The sequence below is a fragment of the Pleuronectes platessa genome, chromosome 2, assembly GCF_947347685.1.
Source record: "Pleuronectes platessa chromosome 2, fPlePla1.1, whole genome shotgun sequence".
Taxonomy (NCBI): Eukaryota; Metazoa; Chordata; class Actinopteri; order Pleuronectiformes; family Pleuronectidae; genus Pleuronectes; species Pleuronectes platessa.
Genome location: NC_070627.1, coordinates 28,413,706 through 28,437,933, shown reverse-complemented (window position 1 = coordinate 28,437,933; position 24,228 = coordinate 28,413,706). Strand labels below are relative to the sequence as shown.

General features: G+C 42.7%; 2 protein-coding genes across 7 annotated transcripts in view; both read left to right on the top strand.

The window, feature by feature from the left end:
• Positions 1-810: 810 nt before the first annotated feature.
• si:dkey-19e4.5 (UBA_like_SF and PTH2 domain-containing protein) lies at positions 811-6,025 on the top strand. Its single transcript, XM_053442525.1, has 7 exons — positions 811-1,048; positions 1,818-1,931; positions 2,316-2,387; positions 2,499-2,573; positions 3,106-3,203; positions 4,424-4,538; positions 4,658-6,025. The coding sequence occupies exons 2-7, from the start codon at positions 1,824-1,826 to the stop codon at positions 4,742-4,744; spliced, it is 555 nt and encodes a 184-aa protein (XP_053298500.1). The 5' UTR covers positions 811-1,048; positions 1,818-1,823; the 3' UTR covers positions 4,745-6,025.
• A 2,046-nt stretch (positions 6,026-8,071) lies between these two features.
• setd5 (SET domain containing 5) overlaps positions 8,072-24,228 on the top strand; it is a 30,791-nt gene continuing 14,634 nt past the window's right edge. For 5 of the 6 annotated variants that reach the window (XM_053435694.1, XM_053435673.1, XM_053435665.1 and 2 more), the window contains exons 1-2: positions 8,072-8,514; positions 23,481-23,747. In XM_053435694.1, the coding sequence (XP_053291669.1) occupies positions 23,677-23,747 (71 nt within the window). In that variant the 5' untranslated portion in view covers positions 8,072-8,514; positions 23,481-23,676. Of the gene's footprint in view, positions 8,515-12,670; positions 12,729-23,480; positions 23,748-24,228 lie in introns of those variants that run through there. The other variant, XM_053435656.1, reaches the window with a different exon arrangement.

Here is a 24,228-nt window from a genome sequence, read left to right as displayed (position 1 = left end):
TTCTCCTGAGTTTGTCTTTCACACGTGAACAACGCAGCAGGAGACTCTTCAATCAGATGCATCCACAACCATGTTAGAGACCTCAACACATTCACTGGGTGGCGTGACACTCCAGAGAAAGACTGGATATGTGCCTTTATTCGCATTATTTGGAGTTTGGTGCATGTCTGCCCAGGTCTAAATCAGGAAAATTCCTCCACACTAAGGAACAGTTTTAGTGCTTAAAGGTTCAGTGTGTAAAGTTTAGAGACATCTAGTGATGAAGTTGCATGATGCAGCTGAATACCCCTCATCTCACCCTCCGAAACATGAAAGAGATCCTGTGGTTGCCTTCTGCTGTCATAAAAACTGAAAAGGTTTCAAGTTTGTTCAGTCCGGGCTCCTGTTAAAAAATTAAATAAACTCTCCATAGAGAGGACCTGCTCGGCATGTCAATATAAAGTATTAAAAATGGAAAGGGTTCATTTTCAGGTAAAGAAAACATCTACAATTTAGATGAAACACATTATTGAAAACATTAACCGGATTATTTTATATTCAGTTTCTGCCAATAGATCCCTTTCACCTAAAACTTTAACACTGAAGCCTCATAAAATTTAGAATCTTAAATTTAAACTGATGACACCTTCATCTGACTTGTTTCCTCAGTCAGTCAGTTAGAAGCCACTTCAAGCACCTGACCTACACGTTCAGTGCATCTCCATCTTAATAATGAATCCCCATCTTGGCTGACGGGAATTAAAATCTACAAATAATTATGAGGTTATAATAAATATGTCTGTTATCAATAGGCGCCATTGCCCGGGCGTGGACGCGCGTAGAATCAGCACAGAATTGATATGAGCAGAGGATCCGTTACACCCGCACGACAAGAGGCGGCGCGCGGCAGTGCTAACAAACACACTGGGTCCAAATGGCGTAACGCTGCTGTCAGTACTCGACGGGAATCCCACTGAATGTAACTGCACGTCCACACGCACGCTCCTCCGTCCACACACCGAGGGGAAGGCACCGTTGTTCTTTCTATCGAGCTAGCTGCGCAGGACAGGTAAGCTAACTCAGCGATGTACGGCAAAACACCACTGCAGGCTGAAGCTAGTCCAGTTAGCTTGTAGCCACTAATGCTAACGTTAGCTAGGTTTTCCAACCACATCTGTCTGGCAAGAAAGGCTGCCTGAATGAAGTGTGCGGAGTAAACAGCAATACTCAACATGCCAGTGTGAAATATCAAGTATCCGCACTGAAATTGTCCAGCGGTTTAAACGATTTTTCTTAGCGGGAGCAGCATTGTTTTCGTTGGATAAAAGGCGTGCAACGTATTTGGGAAGCTAACAGCTGTCACCTACGTAGAACCGGCCAGCTGTACCTTGTCTTTTGACAGCCACCGTTAACTCATGACTAGTATGTTGCCATTTTAAGCTACCATCCTATTCACTTGTCTCATAACGTCAAGTCACACTTCATTCAATTTAGGACGAGGCCTTGTTTGTGAAGTACGTTCACTGGGTTCCTACATGACACCACAATGTTGGATAAAAACACCCTGTCCATCGATACAGGTAATTTGTGTCAAAGTCCCCCTTTAACTAATGCTGTTCAAAGCTCCATGCTCATCTCGGTTTATTCTATTCGCTTGTCATGATTGTGCTAATAAACTCTTAATGTTTTCATCAGATCTGCTTCCAGGGGCATGGTGGCTGCGTGTGAAGACCTGTAAACATTTGACCTCTAATATAGTAGCTTATTTCATCTGTTGTGCCCTGTTTCATGAGGATCCGTGCTGCACAGGATGTTCAGTGTTTGTCTCTGTTTTCCAGTGAAGAATGGAGCCATCAGAGCAGTCAGGCCCAGGCTCGGAGTCTCAGGATGTCAACCCTGTGTTTCTGCAGCAGCTGCGGGAGCTGGACATCCCAGAGGAGGCAGCCAAACAGGTGAGACAGCACACACTCAGAGCAGGGTGCTTACATCTTCTTCAAAACTGATGTATAACTGGCTGGGTGATTATAAATAATGGAATGTAAATAAAAAAATTATGTAAATGTCATCAGCCAAATCTCATCAGTAAAATGCTGATTTAATGGAATCTTGATCATGCACATTGTTTGTCACCAAATCACAACTCTAGCTCCGTTCATTCATTCTGTCAATAACCCATTAAGTCACCAGTTACCAGTAACAAAATATCCTGAATAATAATTGGATATTAATTGAGCAGTGTGAGTGAAATGATTATTTCTCTGCCATAATTATAGCAGTTGTGAACATAATCAGTAGCTTTGTTCCCTGACCTTTGTTGTTGTTATTCATGACTTCAGGCCCTCCTGCACACTCGGAATGTGTCTGCCGAAGAGGCGGCCATGTACTACTTCAACAAGCTGGAGAATGAGGTGCCCATAAGCTAGCCTTAGTCCCCACAGGTACACCTTGGTACAATAGACCTTGTGGAGTTTGTCCAAAACCAAATCTCAGTTTCTCCTTTTGTCTGCTGTGACCCACAGGAGGAGGGAGATGACGACCTCATGTTCAAGATGGTGTTTGTGGTGAACATGGACCTTGCCATGGGTGTTGGGAAGGTTAGTGCACTGGGCCCAGTGTGGACCGTGTATGTAGTGTGCTCACATACATGATCCATCTAGAAGAAATTGTTTCCCTAATATTTAGCAGTAGCTCAGTAGTGGTTTCCTGTTCAACTAAAAAAAGAAGAGGTATAACCGTTCTAGGTCTTTTAGCTTTTAAATGTTAAACCCTCACATTTTAAGGTCTTACCCTCACATTGAATTATACCTATCTCTGGTTTTACTGAGACGTAAAACTGCAATGTGCTCTGTTATTTCACAAGCCCTGTCTTTAATTTGAATTACTCTAGAATTTTCCTGTACTCTTTCTGTTCAGAGCAGTGGATTATTATGTTCATGTCATTTTGCACTGAAACTGTTATGATTCCATGCAAATTACATTTTTAGGTTGAGTTTGCATGCTTGTAGATATGTCTTCATTATTTAAAGTGCATTTCTCATTTTCAAGATTAGTGTGTAACTTTATTCAGAAACAGAACATAGAAACATGATCAGTATGGCTGAAAACGTATGTGTTTTGTTTGTGCAGGTGGCAGCCCAGGTAGGCCACGCTGCTGTAGGGTTGTACCAGGCTCTACAGGAGAAGAACAGCTGGAGGGAGATGGCCTGGAAGTGGGACCACAGTGGGTACGTTAGTAGAAGTGCATAAATGATGTATCTTGTTTTAGAAGTCAGGTAAGTTTTTTGTTAATTCCACCTAACAAAATTAAAGGAAATTTTAAAAAACAAGTTAGCAAATTGAAAACAATTAACAGTAATAATTTCTTTCTTATTGTTAAGGTTTGCTTGAACACTATTTACACGGAGTCTCTTAAATAAAAAATGGCATTTCCTTCATCTATGTCAGGATAGAGCTGTGTTGCTGCTTTTTGTTGTCTTATTTTTTAATGTGTCTGTGTTCTTCCATTATTGTAGGCTCTGTCAGTTTGGTTGTTCGAATTCAACTGGCTTAAGCAACATATCTTAGGAGTTCTAATAATTACATCACTCATTATTTTATTAACAACAAAATAAAGGTAATTTGTTGATTACATGTTCTCCCTAAAGACAAAACGAAGATCAACCGGTTATTAATGATATTCCAATTATTAAATGTAACTTAAAAAAATGCTTTGTTTTTGATGAAAGTACTGTAAAATGTTTAAATCTAGCACAAAGAAGGTGTCCACTGGGCTCCAGGCAGATTTCAAGGATTACTTCTCTCCCATGACAACCACACTCTTTGTCCTCTGGGATCTCCTGATGTACAAATGAAGCGCTGCTTTAAGGTCTTAGCAGCTATTACTGTAAAATTGACGGCTGAGGAAAGATGATTTTGTTTCTATATGGACATGACTGGGTTAAAACAGACAGTGGCCTCAGGTGACCAACTTTAGAGGCTATCTTGGCTTGCTAATCACGACAGTAAGTTAGTGAATAAAGCAACTCAAAGGAACTCAAGTGTGGAGCCATACTACAGAGATAATGTAACATTTTTAGCGTGCAGAGTGTGCCTTAAAGTCTAAGGACTAAGTTGAACATGTCTTCTTCTATATCCTCAGATATACTACTGCAGCGGTCAACAGCTTGGTCAAAATCGACAAATATCATTTTGATAGTTGCTTTATTTGTAATAGTTAATCATTTTTTTTTTATTTTACAGTAAAAAGCTATGATGTTTAACTGAAGCTCCTGACCTGTATCTTGAGCAGGGTCTTTTACACTGCAGTGCTGTCATATGTTTGGCTGATTGTATGATTGCTAGAATAATCAGGTGTTCAGAATAGTGTTTGGTGAATATTTTAATAATATAGGTGAATAATGAAATGTAATCTTAATTTATAAATGGTGTCATGGTGTTGACACAGAGCCAAGAAGGTGGTACTCCAGGGCACCAACGTGGCTCATCTACTGGAGCTGCAGGCTCTGGCCATGAGCCTCAGCCTGCCTACTTACCTGGTCCAAGATGCAGGGCTCACTCAGGTGAGGAAAACATGCCTTTTGCAGTCTTGTGGTCAGAATTATCATTGATTTTGTCCTCAGTGCACATTGGTGTGAATATGTGTGAAAATAAACAAATCAATCCCTCCTGTTTGTGGCAGGTGGAGGCTGGGTCCCGCACTGTTCTGGCCATCATGGGCGAGGAGGAGATGGTGAACAATGTCACTGGGAGCCTGAAGATACTCTGAGAGGCTCGAACCCACAGTGGGGGAGGAATGTCTCTGCAGTGCCACAGTGCAGCCAGCAGGAGGCAGAATTTCCCAGCGACGGGAAGTCTTGGCATGCAAGAGTGTAAAACCTTTTAAAAAATCTTTAAAAAAAACAGACCTAAAGAACGAGGGAACAAGACATACCCTAACACCAGAAAACAAACACTCTCGGCCATTTGTTTCCCTTTCATTCTTTGTCTGAGCCGCTCAGTCGGCCATTGAGAGCAGGAGGGGAGAGAGAGATGGGTTCCTCACAAGGGAACAAGATATAGGCAGTTAAAACGTCTTTCTGTTCTGACCTTTCCCTTTTCTACACAGGCCGCCCACATAGTCTTAATCATTTTTCAAACACATCTAGTCTGTTGTCCAGGTTCAGATATGGCAAAGTCAAATCAAGTAGTTTAGTTGGTTAACCAATATAATAGTTCTGCTTCTTGAATGGGCTATGTATTGTACACTTAAGACATAATGTAATTAGATGAAACCCATAGCAGATGTAGTATGTGACTGTTGTATCACTATTCCTGAATGAAGGGTGATGTATTAACCGATAACGTGAACACTCATTTTTGACATTTCAATGATTTTGTGTCTGTATCCAACTGTTCTCCCAAAGATCCTTGTCCTATAGACTCAGTAACATGACTTATTATTGATAAATTACTATTTTATATGCATACCCTTGTAAGAGCCCTATACTGTATAATGTGTGGTGTGCACATTTACTGGACTTTGTTGTTGTTTTTTTCCCTTTGTGCAAAAGAAAAAATGTCCAGAATAAGAATTTTAATTGGTAGAATTTAATGGTGGGATTTTGCAGGCCAACCAAAATGTCCAAATATACTGCAGGTCTGAGCTGGGCCTAACTGTATGCAGTCTGACAGCCTGGGGTGGATAAGTTGCAATAACAAATTTGATCAACTTACAGCTCGAGAAAATAGAAATGATCATGTGGATGACAATTGTTACAGACTAGTCTGGCACACTTATAATCTGAATACAAGAAGAATGCGTGATATGCTGTGTCTTTTGTTCTCACTGACAAATATCTGTGGGCATGAGATGCCACTCCTAGAATGCTTAGCCCTCTGTCAAGGATTCTATTTGTAACACAAGCCTTGTCTGTGACATGCATGCAGTATGAAGTGTATATTTAAACAGACATTCACTAATATGTCCACACTTTGATACCTATTGTGTCATGCAGTAGTGTGTGTGAGTGCTTTCAGACTGGAGAGAATTAAAACGCCTCCAGATGAAGTAAGGAGCAGTGTGTAATCGTGTGTACTGACGGTGGTGTGGGGGAGGGTCAAACTCAGCCATGTTGCAGCAGAGCTGGGTTTGGACTGGTGATATGACACTGCTGTTTCACTGCAGTAACAAAGGCAGCATTGTGGAGAACTGCATGGTTACTGGTCAGCATGGCGGCCGGCGGGGGGGGGAATCAATGTGGTGGTCGTGCTTATTACACAGGCGACAAGCAGGAGGGAGCAGGGAGGGGCAAGGAAGCGGATTCTCTATTTTAAGAAAAAGTAAAATCCACTGGGTTACAATAAACCTAACGTTAAGAATAAAGATATGTCGATTCACTTACAGCGAGATGGGTTTTTTATACACGACATTTATTCCCGTTAAGGATTAAACCTTTATTCCCAGTTCATGGCAAAGTGGTATTTGGTATATCAGGCCATTTGCTGCAACATCTATATTTGTTGGATTATAGTTTAAATATTGTGTTAAGAGTGTAGTGCACGTACCGAAAAGCCTGCAGATGTGCTGCTTATTTAAAATAAACTGATGACGCTCATAGTACATTCGTACCCTAACCCTGTACCTTATTTTCGTCTAATACACTCACGTATCTTAACGAAGTTTACTGGTCGAGCCCACTCCTAATGTTATTATGTAAGCTCCGCAGCCGCAATGTAATATTTTTATTATCCAGGTGTCTCATCCCATTGCTCGTCAGACCTCTGCAACAAATGACGTTGGCGTCTAACGCCACAGCCAATCACAGGGCTCCCCTTAGGGCTCATGACATGCCATGAAACCAATCGCGTCGCTCTTTTCTATGTTGATAAATATCTCCGACCTTTTATCAGATGGGTTCATTATTTAATATTATCTGTGGGGAGATGGCGTGTCCGTCTGTGGGGTCAGTGTATGCGGAGGCTTATGACAATACTCATCAAGAAGGGATAAGATTTCTGCCTTCGAGAAGCTACCATCTCACAGCGAGGTGGCGCTTATCATTGTTTTCACGCTTCCGCTGGTGAAGCTCCAACGGTGCGTTCGTTTTCCTGGCCCGCTGGTGGTGGTGGGGACATATTTCCTTGTGTCGGTCTCTACTTATAAAAACATACCTGGATTGACAAACCCTGGATCTGTTCGAAAGGTCCAAAGAGGACTCTCCCTACCCCCACCGTCTAAGTGCCCCTGAGCAAGGAACCTTACTCCCCTAACATCTGCTCCCCGGGCGCCGTGCATGGCTGCCCACTGCTCTTTGTGTCCTGCTATGTTCACGAGATGGGTCAAAAGCAGAGGACACATTTCCATCATCTGCATGTAGTGTGACTGTGCATGTGTTTGGGATCAATAAATATGTATCTATCTATCTATCTTACTTTTAGTTTGAGCCAGTGTGTGAAGAGAGTGATATCGGTGTAAAGAGGAGGAGGGACCAGTGATACGCTGACGCAACCAAGACGCTCGGGTCAATTTCCCTATCCACCCCTCAGCAGAAGCTGGCGGAGCACCGGTAGGTGGGGCTGACCCGGCTGGCTAACCCTGCATCTGGAGCTGGGCCCAACAGAGCCCATGTGGCCAACGCTTCTCCCTATGTGCTGGTACCTATGGCTGGTACCAAAGCTCCTTCAACAGATGAACGTAACCCTCAAATCAAAAACAATAATCCCGCTATCGAATTCCAATTAACTCCACGGCCCTTTGAACTAAATAAGGAGCGTTTCCCGACACAGTGAAGGTACAGATCCTCTGCAACGGCTTAGATTGTTTCCCGGGTGCAGCCACCCGCTGTCGCACTCCTCCCTGTTCGCCACCGGGACCCGAGTACACGCGCATCATCGAGGAGCTGATGGTTCTCTCCCCCTCTCTAAGCAGGCAACGCCCCCTATTACGTGGGTGACGACAAAAACTAAAATGATCGGCGTCGAGATGAACCAATGAGGTGCGTGTGTATCACGCGTCGAAAGGGACTGACTCCTTGCTATCGAATCGCCGGCGAGAGGCTGGACTATGCAGCAAGGGCCGCCCAACTAGAGAGCCCCTGCACGGTCGCCAGGGAAACCCCGTCGCGTGGCTGTGTGTCAGTTTCAGTGGAGCCCGCGGTTGGTGCCGGTGCGGAGGGGGATGGGCGCCTCTGCGAATGTGAGCACCCGAGATAGAACCAGAGCCCTGGATCACATAGAGCAGCATATACCCCATTAAGTAAATATACCACACACCAAAATACATGGATTTACCCACCAAGGACCTGTCATAGACACTGAATGGATGCACTGCACCTGGACAGACAGGGGATTTAACTTTACGCCTTTGCGTGGGAGACACCAATAAGTTTGTTTTCTTCCCCTGGAGAGGGAGCTACTTTTAAGGGCAAAGGATACAGGAGACTCCGAGGCCTGCGCACAGGCCTACTAGGCTGGTTGGATTTGATGTTGGGATACTCTGATGACTCGCTACTGTGTATGAATTTACGTCGTTTGTACACCTTTGGAATGCCTCTTTAGGTGAGTACTTTAAATATGTGATGCTTATAAATACTACCATCGATACACTGAGGCAGCAACGTAAAAATAAAAACCACCAACTAATCAAACCATGTTTCCTCTCAGCCAAACATAGCCGTTGAGCTAAGCAACTTAGCTAGCTGACAACTTAGCGTCCAGCTAAGTTTATTTGAAACAAGCTTGTTTCTCCCACATTCTTCCCACTGTTCAGTGGCTCTCTCCCCCGGCTAACAGGGTCCCCGTGTCGGTGCAGTGCCTCGCGGGGTGGCTGTTTGCTGTGTCTGGACTGATCCTCCATGGTTTTTGGTCAGCTCTTCGTGTTGTTTTCGATAGCCAGCTTGTTAGTCTGTGAATCACATTTCTGGTTTTACAATGGTCAACGAAATCACATTATTTCAAGCAACCGTGTTCCCAGAGCGCTCAACACAAATCCTCCAAGTTTTCAGGATCTTTGGGTCGTACAACGTTAAGTGTTTAAGGTTTGCCCTCACTTCAGTTTTTTCCTTCTCAGTTCATATTCCAGGGACAAACCAGTGACATTTTTATACATTATTAATTCGAGAATCATTTCCCCCCCTTAAGTCTACTCGCTACAAATGGGTGTCGTTTTGAAACATTAATAAATAAATCTGCGTTTGCGTAAGTTTCAACAATGTGTTTCCGCAGAGCCGAACATACACTAACGTGACATAGCCAAAACGAGATCAGCACATTGTAGGGGCTTAATTCGTGTATGTTGCATCGCTGTTGTGATGTAACATTGAAAAGTATTAGACCCGGAGCCCGTCTCCTGGTCTGGGAAGTTTCAAACCACGTAGGCTTATATTCGAACTTGATGTGTTCTAAAACAAGTAGTTGCGTTGTGATTTGGGTAGCAGAGATTTCGCTGTGGCTCGTCTTTCCACGATTCTGTCAAATGTTATTAAGTCATCAACTACACAGGTTGGATCATTACTGTTGACTCATGTTAGCTAACCAACCATCTACTGTGTTGTTGAACGTTAGCAGACGAGCCACAGGTAACAAATGCTAAACTAGCCTGTTAGCTAACTTTTTGGATGTTTTCCAGTCGATTGTGTCCTTATTTCGAACCGGTGCGTCGCAGGAGACACACCGTGGACCTCGCTAAGTGTATACCACCTGAAAACCTGTGTATAACACAGTCTCTTTATTGACGTGGACAGTTACATTTTACACTGATAATGGGGTCCTGTGGTGTTTGGCTACATCATGTTAATGCATCTGTCTTTGGCAACATTCCTAACTCTGCTCGGGCGTGTGAATCGGGCCGAAAGCTTTGCAGTGTTTTCTCTATTTGTGCTTGTTATTTTATTCTGCATGTGGGCCAGATCTGCTGGGTAGTGACTTGCTGTTCTTCACCTCCCCCACCTACCAACCCCCAGCCTCGGTGGCGGTGAAGAGAAATGGGTGGTATTTTGAAGGGGAGCTCTTGTTTCCTTTTTTAGCCTCCATTTTTATTTCAACGTGTGAGCAAGCGTGAGAAGCGTTGTTGATGTAGCAATCACAAGTTTCGACCAAGTTAAACACACAGTATCTGCAGAGTGTTTAAACACATTTGTGTCGTTTGATCATTCGGATCTGTTCATCGTGAGAAAATGCTACGTGTTCCCTTAGAGCTCAGTTGGGCTGATTTCAGGGATCTAAACCTGGTTTCCGGATGACTTGTCATTTTCTTGTGTGGTTGATGATGTTATGACATAATGTAAAACGGCATAAGAACCGAGTTCCAAAGCTGACGAGCGATAACAGCAAAGGGCTGCGTGTTAAAAAGCTTGTGAGAGTTCCTTATTTTACATTTAGCATTTTTGGGCAACGTGTTATCCGAGCACAATGGCCGCCCTAACCGTCGCCTAAGTAGCCGAGCTCCAGGCAGCTGCTCTGCGGAGACTGGAACTGTGCGGTGCCCGGAGTGTGGACAACGCAGGAGCAGAGAAAAGAGAGGCTATTTTGTTCAGTTAGACTTGGCTCCGTCACATAATGTGCCCCCGCGTGTGTGACCACCTTTCTGCGGTTGTATTTATGGCTGACGTGTTGTAGTGCATCTACAACACGTCAGCTGGTCATGCTTCAGCCATATTTTTCTTCCTACATGATCAAACCATAGACTGTATGGATCAAACACGTTTTATTGGATAGATGAGACTGAATACTTGAAATATAAGCACATAGTGTCAGTGTGGATGTTGCATGGTTGCTGACTAATCTGGGGTATTCCAACCAGATTAATGTACATCTATTGCGTTTGCAAACTGTATGTGCGTAGTCTCCTGGCCATAGTCAATCCAGCTTTAAATGGACAAAGATTACAGGTGTTCAGCCATCACAAGTATTTGGATTGATCCAAAGCCGATTGGAAGCTAGACTGCAGTGAGCTGAGCCTTGTTTCCCCTGGTTGTGACTGACATTCTCTGAATATGTTTCCCATCTTTTAATAGACTGTGTGGGTTGCAGCTTGCAAACCTGGCCACTCAGAACCATTGGAAACACGAGCCCCTCCAGCAGTCCCCTTGACCTGACCCTTCTTGTTATCTTGAACAAACATTGTGCACTAACAGAGAAAAATGTGTGCACCCAAGGAAGAAATGCAAGGAGTATTTGGAGCACAGGCAAGCACACCATGGTGCGCCTTCTTAACTCAACCTGCCACCCTGGGAAAGCCACTATTTGGTTGCTTGTTGCGGCTTTGTTGTGTATTAACTGGCCATGTTGGTTTTGAAGTCCTCCCCAACAGCTTCAGATTATGTTTTGGAGTGAAATGCTTGTGTAAGCAATTTTTATTTCAAACATTTGGTAAAAGGGGACTGTGTGTCTGCGTGCGCAGGTCTTAGACCCTTCTTTCCCACTGTGGGCCTCTGAAACTTTGGAGATCTTTGGAATATGCAGACATGCAAGGTTAGCCTGGCCCAGGCTGTTTACTAAGGAAATATCTATCTCTCATTCACTAAGTGCATCCAGAAAATGTGACTGTTTGGTGAGATGCCCTGCAAAACAAGTTTCAAATTGGCGGAATACTGTGTTTGAGTCTGCATTAGGGCTGAGTGAAATGCCAAACAACTTTTACTGCAATTGTTTTTGACAGATATTATAGTAAGAATCATGATTTTGGTCCTGGCGGTGACATTTTGCATTTCACTTTCTAAAAAAATATTTATGCTCTGTTTTGTACCACAAAGGATGTTCCCTCTGTCATGATTTGTAAGCCAGGGCATTTTTGTTGTAGCCTAATGTTTCATTTATATGGGTATGTTGTCACGTTTTACCTTCGTCAAAGATGTGCAGCTCCCACAGTTTGAATATTCCACTTGTCCATGTTGCAATTTTGATAATAGTTGAAATAATTGTGCAGCTCCGGTCTGGATCTCTGTTGCATACTGAATTTTAACCTGGGTTTATGTGTGTGCTTGTACAAGAGGGAGTGAAGTTGGATGTTGGCCCATTTCCAGAAGAAGACAGGATTCTGTTTCAGCGCCGATGCTTTGAGTAGAGTGAGAGAGAGCAGGGGTAGCTGCTGTGAGGAATAGAAATAGGAGGGAGAAAGCCCTGTCCTTTTAGCTTTTCATTTGTATGCTGATGACACTCTATCATTACAAGGAGGGCAGGTGTAGCTATTGATATGTTAATACAGTTTCATGTGTGTTGTGCCAAACCAGTGTTGTGCATATACACCTGTATGGAAGCATAAAGATTAAATTCACATGGGTGAGAAGCAGTCATGGAAATATATCAAAATTCATAATAACCTTTTATAGATTATTCTCTTTATTTTCTCAGTATAGGAAAAGTAAAGTTGAATGTAAATAATGCAGATTGTTTTAATCATTCTGTTTTACAACAGACTGTTTTGGAATGCCCTTCCTTTTTAAATGCTGGGAACAGACATAGCACTATATCTCAATCTACCTTCTCCGCTCTGTAGCTGCTCATCTGCAGCTGCTGTGTGTTGTATGCCTACTGTCTTGCACAATGGGGTTAAAAACAAGTTGCTCTGACGCCTGCTTCATTGGTGTATTCCTATTGGTGCAGAAGCTCAGGAGTTGCACCAATGGGGCGCAGTAATTCCCTGGCGCTGGGGGAGTGGTGTTGCAGAGGGCTGTGCTGGGTAATTCCGTTTTGTGTCGAGAAGCAATGCTTCTTGGGAGAATAATGGAGGAGGAGGAGGAGGTGGCTGGGGAAAAAAACAAGGCCAAAAGGGGGTGAGGCAGGCAATCTACGTAATCATATCTCTCTCTCCCTCTCTCGCTGTCCCTCTCCTTCGCACTCTTGTGTTCTTGTTTCAATGCACCCATATGTTTTGTCCTTCATTTCCTTCTCTTTCTCTCACCGCCATACCGCCTGTCCCTCTCCCTTGCGATATTTGCCACAGTGTTTTGCAGAACCAAAGCTCACCAATATCCTGAGTTTCGGTGTGTGCACCTTCTGAACTGCAAGTAGCCATTTTAGGCTCCACCACATAACCCCCTCCCCTTTTTTCTCTCAGTTCTGACTATCTCTTTCTTTCATGAAACTAAGTAGGAGAATAAAGGAGACCGAATGAGGTGAAACCCAAGATTGCAAAATCTACACACGTTTGCCCTGAGGGTGTTGTCAGGTAGCTAAAAAGAGCAAATAAAGAGCAGCACAGAAGAAAAACAACCCCAACAGAGCTTTTCCACCAAAGTCAATCCACCTCGTCATCGACACCAACCAACAGCTGCCCTCTTTTGTATTGCGCAGCATCAGTGCCAGAAACAAAAGGGGAAATAAATATCTGGTGCCAGGTTCTTTCTGTTCGTAAGCACCTTGCTTTGTCACCTTGAGCAAACGGTTCCTTTTGGGAAGAGGTGGGAGCTGTGTTGTCTTTTAAGTAAACAGACTTTTTATCTGTGGTCTTTCACTTCTGCTTTTAAAATGGGTTTGGTCTAAAAATAGAGCACTGCCTCTGAGCCTCTTGAATGTGTTCCTACTCAAGGATCTGCAGTTCTTTACTCAAGCCCCCCCCCCACACTTCACACACATCTTCATCAGAGTTTTGGTTGTCTTTCCTCATACCTCAAAGACATTTTAGTCTTTTCGGATTCATTTCACTAACTTCAAAGTGTCAGGGAGGGTAAGTCAAAGCCCTACAGCAGTTCAAAATGGCTGCCAAGTCTCTGTATTATTTTTCTTTTGAGGGACACCTAACAATCTTACATTGGTTAGTCCTTAGTATGTGTTATGCTTGACATTTTGTAGCAAGGTGTAGCCAGGGCAAGCTGTCGTGTCGCTCTCGATAATACTGTCAGCTAAAAGAGGAAATTGAAATGTCATGTAAATGTGTTGTCATGCAGCAACATCCCGTGCTGATTGACAGGGTGTTTCTGGTTTTGTTATGCCGGAGAATGAGCTTATCTAACAACATTATCCTTTTTTTGGGATTCAGGCCGCTGCTAGACTTCTATTTGGATAACATCCCTCCCCACATTTGGTAACAGACATGCCTCAGTGGGAATTCTGCCATTTTGAGGACAAAGTGTTCTCCTCTCTAAAGCTCTTTTAAATGTTACATGTTAATCAGAATCATGTGTACAGCAGTAGAGAATTGAAATTGGCTTTTGACTCCAGTTCCTCTGATTTAGAATTTTCGTTTTAACATTGCACCAGTCTTGGTTGGGTATTCAAAAAGTGTTCATTCAAGAAGCTTGGTGTCAGGTTAACAATGGGTAAAAAACGGAACTGGAGCAGGTCAGAAAGAGGTAGTCAAGCCCAAACACCTGTATTTTGCTTAGACCTTCCTTTTCTTCCTCCTAGGTTACTGAGTCTCAAACAGACAGTAGCTGGCTTGTTTGCCCTAAAACAGATGATTGATTTTGTGTCATGCTGGCCCTGCTGTCAACTGCTCTGCCTCTCTCCCCCACTCCTCTTATAGCACTCACTTGGCCTTTGTTCTCCATTGTGCGTCTCTCATCCCCGGTCTGGTCCGGGTCCATTCAGGCAGCTGGACATTGTTGTGTAAATGGTGGGCCATGCTGCGCTCCCAGAACACTCAACCCTTCGGCATGACTACAGCCGCATCACTGTTGGGATTCAGACTTTACCCAGAAACGATATAACTCTGCCGCAGGCTCTTTGAAATATAGTTTACATTTATAACTGCCAAAACCAAATGTTTGCATTATTGCCTCACGTCATTTGTTTAGCCCCTCGTCTCCAACTTGTTTAGGCTAAGCTTTGTTGTTTATATTTGTGTGCAGTTGGCCGGTGTCTCAGTCCGGCCACATCTTGCTGCGGGAGTTTTTTCACCTGGGTGTACAGCAGCCATATCTTTCCGAGAGGTTCTATATTTTGTAATTGTCGTTGAGAGATGGCTGGTCAAGCGGCTGAATGTTGCATCATGTGTGGCTTTTATTTAGTCTGGCCCAGAGAGTTTTAGGAAGACAGGAACGTTATTTGGATAAGATAGTGATGGATGCAGTGTCGTAACAGCACAGTGTGTTTTCTCTGTGGTGCTTTCACTTAGCTACCCAGTTAATTTTACCCTTATTTTCTTTTCCTCACCTTTATTATGATCAGCTTCCCTTGTCACCATGACAAGGGAAGCCATGGGGATCATATTATGAAGTGTATCGACAAAATGTAGATACTCAAACACATGCCCTTTTTGATAAACATATTATCACACTGCAGTCTTGTTCCAGTAATATGTTTTCCATTTGTGACAGTAAATAAGATATTAGTAAGATATATTTAATACAAAGTATGTTTGTTATCCTTTGTAACAGTAAATAAGGTATTAGTAAGATATGTTTAATACAAAGTATGTTTGTTATCCTTGTGATATTGTAAATGTGTTTGGGTGAGTGTGAAATAAGATCTACAATTAGCTTTGCTTTCTCCCTGGCCACATATCCCATTGAAGCCAGACCCTATTGATTCTCTGATACCTCATCTTCAGTATCCTTGCGTTGTAGATCAGAGTGCAGCTCGGCCTGCACAGTGGTGGGGAGCAGCAGATATATTCATATGCTGCCCTGTACAGCAAGCATGTGTGCGGGGGCAGACTGAGGGGGCTGGTGTAATCTCACTGGAGTGGATGTGTTATGGAGGTTTGGCGAAGCACAGGTGGACACTGTGAATGTGGACATGCTGATCAAACCCAAATTGTATATTCATTTTCATGTCGTGTTCTAGCAGCCCCCTTGAAGCTTTATGAAGAAAAAATTGTTAATTTGCCAGTTACTTGCTCAATTATTGTTATATTAAAGCAGTGGTTCTCAAAGTGGGCGGGGCGCGGACACTCTCCAGGGGGGGCGCAATGTCACAGACAAAAAAAAAGACCGACGTGTCACTGGTTAGTGAAAGCTGCCTCAGTGGCGAAATGCTAGAGGCTGGACTGACACAAACAAATCAAATACTGTTTCGTTCCTGATCCACCAATCAAAAGAGGAGTGTTATCATTTGAATGCGAGTTGCACGTACGCTTCCGAATATAAAAGTAACTGCAGGCATGGTCAGCGCTCACCCTCACTGAGACGACACCCTGCAGAGTTTGTGCGATTGCTCTTATTTCCTCTATCATTCAGATAGGGCTGTTCGATTAATCGAAATTTAATCGTGATTACGGTTATGGGGTCAAACGATCTCCAAACTACTATAATCGAGTTGAAACTATTACTTGCCATTTTTTTCGAAAGAGACGCGCATGCGCAATTCACTCCTTCCCCCAAAGCATTCAGCAACCCAGCTGATTGGCACTCACTCTCAAGCAGCAGTAAAGTGAAGGAGGCGAGTTTTGTGTGTGGTGATCGGTGGGGAAAAAAGCAGCAGACCATGTAGCGACCGCTCCACGCACCGCTATTCTCAAGAGCGCCCCCGCCTGGCTGTTCAGACCGGTCAGACCGGACCCGCATTTCTCCGCGCCGGTCAGTCGGTTATAGAGTGTTAGGGTTGCCATTATTAAGGGTTTGAATAACCGGGCACCGATATCCTGGTTTCACGGAGGAATAAGACACGCAGCCGTCATCGGTGTTTGCCGGAACTGGAAGTGATTAAAAAAATAAAGCATAGACTTCAGAATAAGGGCACATATTAATAATCTTTTAAATAATCGTGATTTTGATATTGTCCAAAATAATCGTGATTAAGATTTTTTTCCATAATCGAGCAGCCCTAAATTCAGATATTCATTGCTTAACAAACAGTCTTTTTAAAGACTCACTCCTTCCTGCACTTGCAGCAGGCCTATTCGTAGCCTAATCTAAGGAGTAATTTGCTCCACAGTCCTTTTTAGAAAGCTCATAGCCCCAAGAGCTAGCCTTCTAGCTAGCTAACTTCTTCCAAGTGCAGCTAGCCCATTTCATCTTAACACCTACCTTTACATCTTCAATCATCCACCGTGTTGCAACAAACAAAACACCAGCACTTGAATACTATTCTGTGCTGTCCCTGTCTACATTGTGTACTGTTCGTTTTGTTAGGAACCATTGCCTAGCACAGCCTTATTCTGGGCGGGGCGGAGGGGCCCCAACTACCCCTAACCAGCTTTGGGGGGGCCCAGCTTGCAAAAGTTTGAGAACCCCTGTATTAAAGAGTGTGAAATGTATTTTGTTACTCACCGTGGAAACAATTAAGTTATGAGTTCATACTCCAAGCAACAAGATGGATGCTTATTTGTTACAGCAGTGTTTATTTTGGTTGATAAGAGCTGGTTATATGCTCTGTTGTTCAAGGCTACATCTCAAATGACCAATATCAAGATATCATGTGAGTTCAGTTAATTGTATCAGGTAATCTCTCATATATTTGTGCAGTCACCTAACCCAAAGCTGTCTTTAGTGTTTAAGTATAATGTGTTTAAGATGGTTCTACTCCCATATTGAAACTGAACATGTATTCATTGTTCCCTTGGAATCTTATTTTTCTCACGATGGAATCACATTTGAAAAGTATTTAACCATGCAACACTAAAGCTAGCCCTAAACTGTAAATGGAATGGTCTGTTGACAGAGGTTAGGAAGCTGCAGTGGGAAAGGAAATTTACCAAAAATGGTATCACTTTGTGCCTTATTAACCATTTGCTCCATCCATTCATTAATTACATTACTTGCTGTTAACTGCACTTATGTACTCATTTGACATAAAATATGGTCACTTCAACTAAATCACAATTGAGTTTATAATAAATACAATCTTTTAAACTAATAACCCCTCAAGTTATAGTTATTTTTCAAATCATTCAAACATTCACATGTAGGATATAAAAAGTATGTGAAACTGTTGCCTAAAAATGTCAACAAACGCTAACTGGTCAGGAATATATCAAAACTGGAAGCCAGTCATTGCTCCTAGACGTGAGATGAGTTGGAAATACTTAAACATACATACATTTTGAGTTTAATGTTCACAAGACACCTGCTGATGTGAAACTTGCCTTGCCAAAAAGAGCTAGCAGGGGACTTGGGCTCAAGAACTGCTGATTTGCATAAAACCTAAAAGGTTTACATAGACTGCTTTCACAATAGTACGTTTTTATTTTTAAACAATCTTGAAACTTAAAGGAAATTCACTCTATCTACTCACTACTAAGCAGATGGTGGGGTGGGTGAAGGGGTAAACAGTGATTCAGTCAAGGCAGCCTCTTCTTCGTCTGAAGAAGAACACAACATGCCTCCATACTGCTCGTGTGGTGTCATCCAAGTGTCCCCAAGCCCCAACATTCATATTTGACTTGAAACAAGGTAATTTACACAATGTTTTGAGCCACGTACAAAAGTAGCTAGCAGATGTAGCCACACAAACACAGACCCCACGCATGTGGTGTTCCATGTGCCAGAGTGTACGTGAATGCAGCTTTGAGGACATTTAGGCTAAAACATGGTTTAAGTGACATTGTTTCGAGTTGAATATGAATGTCGGGGCTTGTGGACACCTGGATGACATCACAGGAGCACTATGGAGGCATGTTATGTTTTTTTCTTCTGTTTTTATTACATCTGAAGAAGGGGTTCGTTTTACTCCAATGCTATTGGATTAGGCTACAACGCTGTTTACATCTGAGATTCTAGAAGGGTTTTGTGGACTCAAACACGTCATCCACCCTTCCATCGGCCAAGCGGTGAGTAGAAAATGAGTGAACAAAACTATGAACTATCCCTTTTAAACATCTATACAAGTGTTTCAGAAATAATGTCTCTGCATACTAACAGGTCTTAAAACACGTTACATGACCATTCATATTCACTGTGGTATGTGGCATGTTTGCTTTATTTCTGGGAAAGGGTCACATAATAGCAGTATGACAAATCAGGGCAGGATACATTGTGACTTATATGACCAATCAGGAAGTGAAGGTACGAGACTTAGTCACCTTTTCAAAATGTCTGTTTCTACCCCTCCAGACTAAATGATAAAACCAGAGATTTTGATCTGAACTGGTGCATGCAGCGTTTACAAAAGTGTCTGTTCTAGGGGCTCGGAGACTCCAGAGTTGTGTGGATACCAGGCCAAAACATAGCAAAAGTGTGTTCTAAAAAATAGGTCACTAAATATTTACCATTCCACAGACATTGAAATTGACTATAATGACTATAAATGGACACAAATTGACTTGTGTAAATATATTCCTTCAAGTTGACGTCCAGCTGTTTTGACTCAAACAGAATTACCAGCGCGGTAACAATGAACCCCTAGAGTAAATGGCTAATGGCTTGAAGAAGTTATTCGACGTGTTTAACATCTCTGTTCAAGGTAATATGATGTCCATGAGGAGACCACTGAGGAAGCTGCTGATTTCCAAATCTGGAAAGTATGATGTAAACAGGGAGCTGCATAACAACAAGAAAATGTCATCCCAAAGGTGAAGTAGGGTGATAAAGAATGTCTTTAACTCAAATTTTACAAGGTGTTGTGCCCGTGAGTTACTAGACACCCTAGATGGATGGTCAACTGTAAAAAGTATGACTGCTGAACATGTTAGCTTTAACCAGTGATGGTGGCTGTATTTATAAGCTGTACTTATATATGAGTAAATTAGCTTAAACAAGTATTTAATCCATATCAGTTTAACCCACCCTTTTATGCTAAGCTAGGCTAACTGGTTACTGGCTGTAGCTTCGTATATAACATTCTTCAGGGGCAGCTATAGTGTTGAATGTTTCCTTTAATGTGAATGTAGGACAGGGGAGCATGTAGACAAAAGGCCGGGTGTATAGATTCCCACTTAAGTTATTGAGTCTGTGATGGAAGTTACTGAATCATAAGCTACCAGATGTTTTCCGTGTACTCATTTCTTTACTTTGATGTTTTCTTCTGGGACATAACGTCTCTGAGACCCTTAAGAGAATGGGATTGAGTTAAACCAGTTTCAGCTGATCTATCTGGCTGTGTGAAAATTGAACAATGTGACCTTCATTTTCAAATATAAGTTAATGTTTCCCTCTTGATATATCCATCCATACCACCCCAATAGTCTGTTCATCACAGAGAAGCTTTTTAAACAACGGCCAAGACTTTTATTCTGTCCAGTTCATACCAGCCATAATTAGCAAACGCTAAATTAGCATCCCACCGGCTTCACTTCAGCAAGAAACTCTTGCCTCTTAAATCTTAGACTACAAGCTGTGGGTAATTAAAATTTCAGCTCCTGCAGTTTGAAAATTTAACAAATAATTAGATTGTTTGCTGAGCATTGCTCCACATGGTACACTGAAGACATACTAACATGGTAAATGTGCTTTCATTAATTATTGTCATTACAAATTAACATTTTGCTGGAGTTTGTTTTCACATCTGCATCTCAGGAGCAAAACTAAAAGATAGTTTTGTGGCATTTACAAAAACAAAAGGAACATTATATGAACAATGACTGCGCACATTGTTCTTTGTTGGAAGTTTTTGCGTATATTGGATTAAATGTATTTATTTAATAGTTTCATGTCAAAGTGCAGCCATTAATGTGGGGGTTGGTCCTGACATGTCTCAGATGGTGTGCACTTTTAATCAACAGATTTCTCTTTGCCGCTATGCTGCAATGGAAAAATAACCTGGCATTAGATTTGTGTTTTATTTCTGTTGTAAAATCACATTGTTGTGTAATTTTCATGTTGCCCTTATAACATCCACTATGAATCAGTGTTGGAAATATAATGTAATATTGAGTTCATGGGGCTGGCTATACTGTCTATAGGCCCTATAGCTCCATGTGCATGACGTGTCTATTTTTGTTCCCTACAAAACCTTGCTGTGCTGGGCTCTGTTCAGACGAGGTGTGGCATTTTGAGTGTTCATGCCTTCAAACTGCTGAGCATATGCTCCCATGGTTGGATTTGTTTCGTCCCCCTCACTATGAAATATGATTACTATATTACCTCAGGGACATATTAAGATATTGAAGTAGAATCAAGTAGCTTATTTTAGGATGGCATAATACACATCTACCAGTGATTTAAAATCTTCAGAACACATTTAAAAATAAATAGAGAAAGGACAGTGGAGTAATGCGAGAGATGAAAAGAGAGAGTGGTCTTTTTTGCTGTTCATTTTGTCTGCATGTCCCTCCCCCTTTGGCCTTGTCCCCAAAATGGCCTCTGTTCTAGTGGAAGTGAAAAGACTTTGTTGAGCCTGCTGGTAATTTGAGTCGGTATTCATGGCCAGAGGAACGAACAAGGAAGGGCGGGGGGTGGTGGGGGAGGAGGAGTAGGTAAAGAAAGGCTTTCCTTCTTTGTATGGAATTTACCTCCCTAGTTCACCGTCTGGCTCTTTTGGAAGAAGCCCAAATAGTGACTCGCTTTGTGTGTTCGGTAGGATCGAGGTGGCTATTTTTGGGAGGCAGCAATCGTCTGCAAGGAAAATAAACAGTTAGTGGTTTTTGAAAAAGCACCACGAGATCCACTCCATGTCTAAAAATGTTACAAACCTATGTTAACTTTAAGACTTCTACCCTTTAACCCCTCACTCTGTTTTCCCCCATCTGTGTGTTACTGTTCTTATTGAGGCCATTTGAGTTGTAGCAGAATGTTCGGCTCTTATAACCAAAAGCTAAGTGACATTCCTGGTTGCTACCTATCTGTGTGTATCCAGCTGGATGGCGCTGACATTCTCAGTTTGACAGTGAGCACGGTTGAACTGACCTTGACATTATTGGAAGTCCCCTGCCTGGTTGTGGTTGCCCCGGTGCTGCAGAGTGAGGGCAGCAGTTGCTGTAAATAGGGGACCTCTACAGAAATGGCATGCGTCTTGTTGCTGTCAATTTTGATTGCTTTCTATTTGTAAAGTAGCCAGTTTAGGCTAAACTGTTTGAATATTAGTATGCAGATTTTATTGTACAAGTGAGGCTGAGCTTTTATGGACTTGTACTAAGTTGAATCTGATCAGATGGGTTTTGTGAAGTAGGATATTGGCAGGTCTTGGCCGGTGGATGACCTTGCTGTAAACCAAATCCTCTCCTAAGTGTGTGAATGGAGTACAGGAGAGCCCGTTCCTCTTTCTGCAGCCTTGTGGCTGCTGCTTCTCTCTGTGTCTGCCAGGGTGGCTGAGTGAACACAGAGCAGAGGAGTGTGGGTCAGTGATCCAGCATTGGGAGGGTGGGGGGGGGGTCACATGACAAGAGGGCTGGGCCTCATGTTGGATGACTCACCCCTCCTGGCGTCTAGGAGGAAGGCGTCTCCTGCTGGTTGTATTTGATAGTGCATCCTATTGGGAATGTCAGCAGGGCCGTAAAGCCCCTGGTTGTTTTTCCTCTTTTTGAATAGCCTCCCCTCCCCTCCATTCTGAACGCCTCTATGTGGATGAGAGACAGGCCCATCGTTCAGTCTCTATATTGAGTTATCACTTTCGATGCATCAAAACTCTGCTGCTCCCCACATTGTCAACATGAGTCAGCACATTTGCTCCCTTCCTTTGGTGTTTAAGGGTAGTTTCCCTGTAGTGTTGGGGTAATGTGTTCTTGACAACCCTTTGTTCAGTGTCAATGACCTTTGCTAAAGAAACCCTGTTATTATTTGCTTCCATTGCATTCCAGTTCTATTCCAGCAGACTCTCCTTTTCTGTTTCAGTAGATAACTCAGAGTCAGTTACCAGTAAGTAACTGCATTGTTTCTAACTGATGACTGTCTGATGGTAGGTTTAGGTTTAAAATTGTGGTTTATGGACCAGGTTAAATATTTGCTAGGTGATGGCATTGCTAATCAATGATTTGCAACAGTTGTTTTAATGGCAACACTGTGTTGCATTCATCGTCATAAAGAAACAGGGTTAGACTGGGTTACCAGTGTAACAGCCAGACCTTCAACTTTGTGCCGACAAAAGACGATAGTGAGTAGTTTTGTAATCATGGCAGATATTTTGCTGTGTCATCTCATTAAAGAAACAGGTATAAATGCATTCCTGTTAACTGCACTCAATGCACATTCCTTACTGGTCCGTGTTATTGTACATGCTAGCAAATTTTTGCTCATGTTATCTTCTACGCTCTTCTTACAATCGGTACTAAAATATTTTGCTATGTGGCAGATATGCAGCAGTTTCTAAAACAGTGGTTGACCCATCACACTATTTTGTGATGTTTCAGCTGCATTGAATGCATGTTGGAAATGTCACCCAGAGGCTTCATTATCACCTGTAAACATTAGCAGTGGTAACAATATCATATGTCCTGCCCTAAGCAGTGGTCAGGCAGGTTATATGTTCATTTTATGTAAATGCTTTAAAAAGCCAGGACTCTCTCAAGAACTATGGCCTTTGTAACTAGGCAGACCTTTTTCATGTAAAAGAATAAATAAAACTTTGATCCTCAAAAGGAAAAGGACAAACCCAGAAGCATACTATGGGCAGTTTAAGGCACCATACGTATACCTCATTTATTCCAAAATTTCCACTCTGTGAAATACTGGTAGGAGAGGTCAAGCAGCATTCCATCAAGTGGTTTGTCTGTATCCACGCTGTGTATGTGTGTAGAATTCATGGTCTCTCCGTCTGTCACCCTCTCTCTTCAGGTCCCCCATGACCGTGAGCCGTGGGCTGCGGCTCAGTGGCACCCCACTTCTGGAGTGGTCTGCTGCTATAGCTGGGACCCTGTGATTCCTCACCCCACCTCTCCATCTCCCCCCATCCCATCCTGTCCCTCCCCCTCCCCCTCCCACCTCCCCTCCCCTGTCTTCCCCCCTCCCACGCGCCGCTGTGCTGGACGTCATGAGCATAGTAATTGCGCTGGGAGTCACCACACCTGAAACGTCTTACTCAGATATGGCTGCTGGATCCGAGTAAGTACTCATATTACCTGCAGTCTTTTTGTTTCCTTTGCCCAATTTAAGCAATCATGTTTGCACGCACACAAGCTCTGACCCGAGATGACTCACTCCTCCTGGCATCAAGCTCTGATCCGAGAGCGCAGGATGCATCTGAAAATTTACCTTTGATCTAAAGATTTTCCTTTTCCATAATATTCACCTACAGCAATATAACCATTGATTTTAAGTAGGTGTATGGAAAACAACTTTGTCTGATTAATAGACCAAAGTCAGTAATTGCTGAAACAATGGAAGTAAATTTTGAACATTTTCCTTTCCAGTGTAATTACAGGGTTGAATTCAGTTACCTGCAAGTCAGACAGATTCAAAGTTAATGAAAATGTATTCATTCCCTGTAGAAAATGTATGAGTCATTTTTGTAATAATAGTTTCATCCTATCATTATACTGTTAATCCAGTAGAACAACGCTTTTGTCCAGTGTAACACAATATG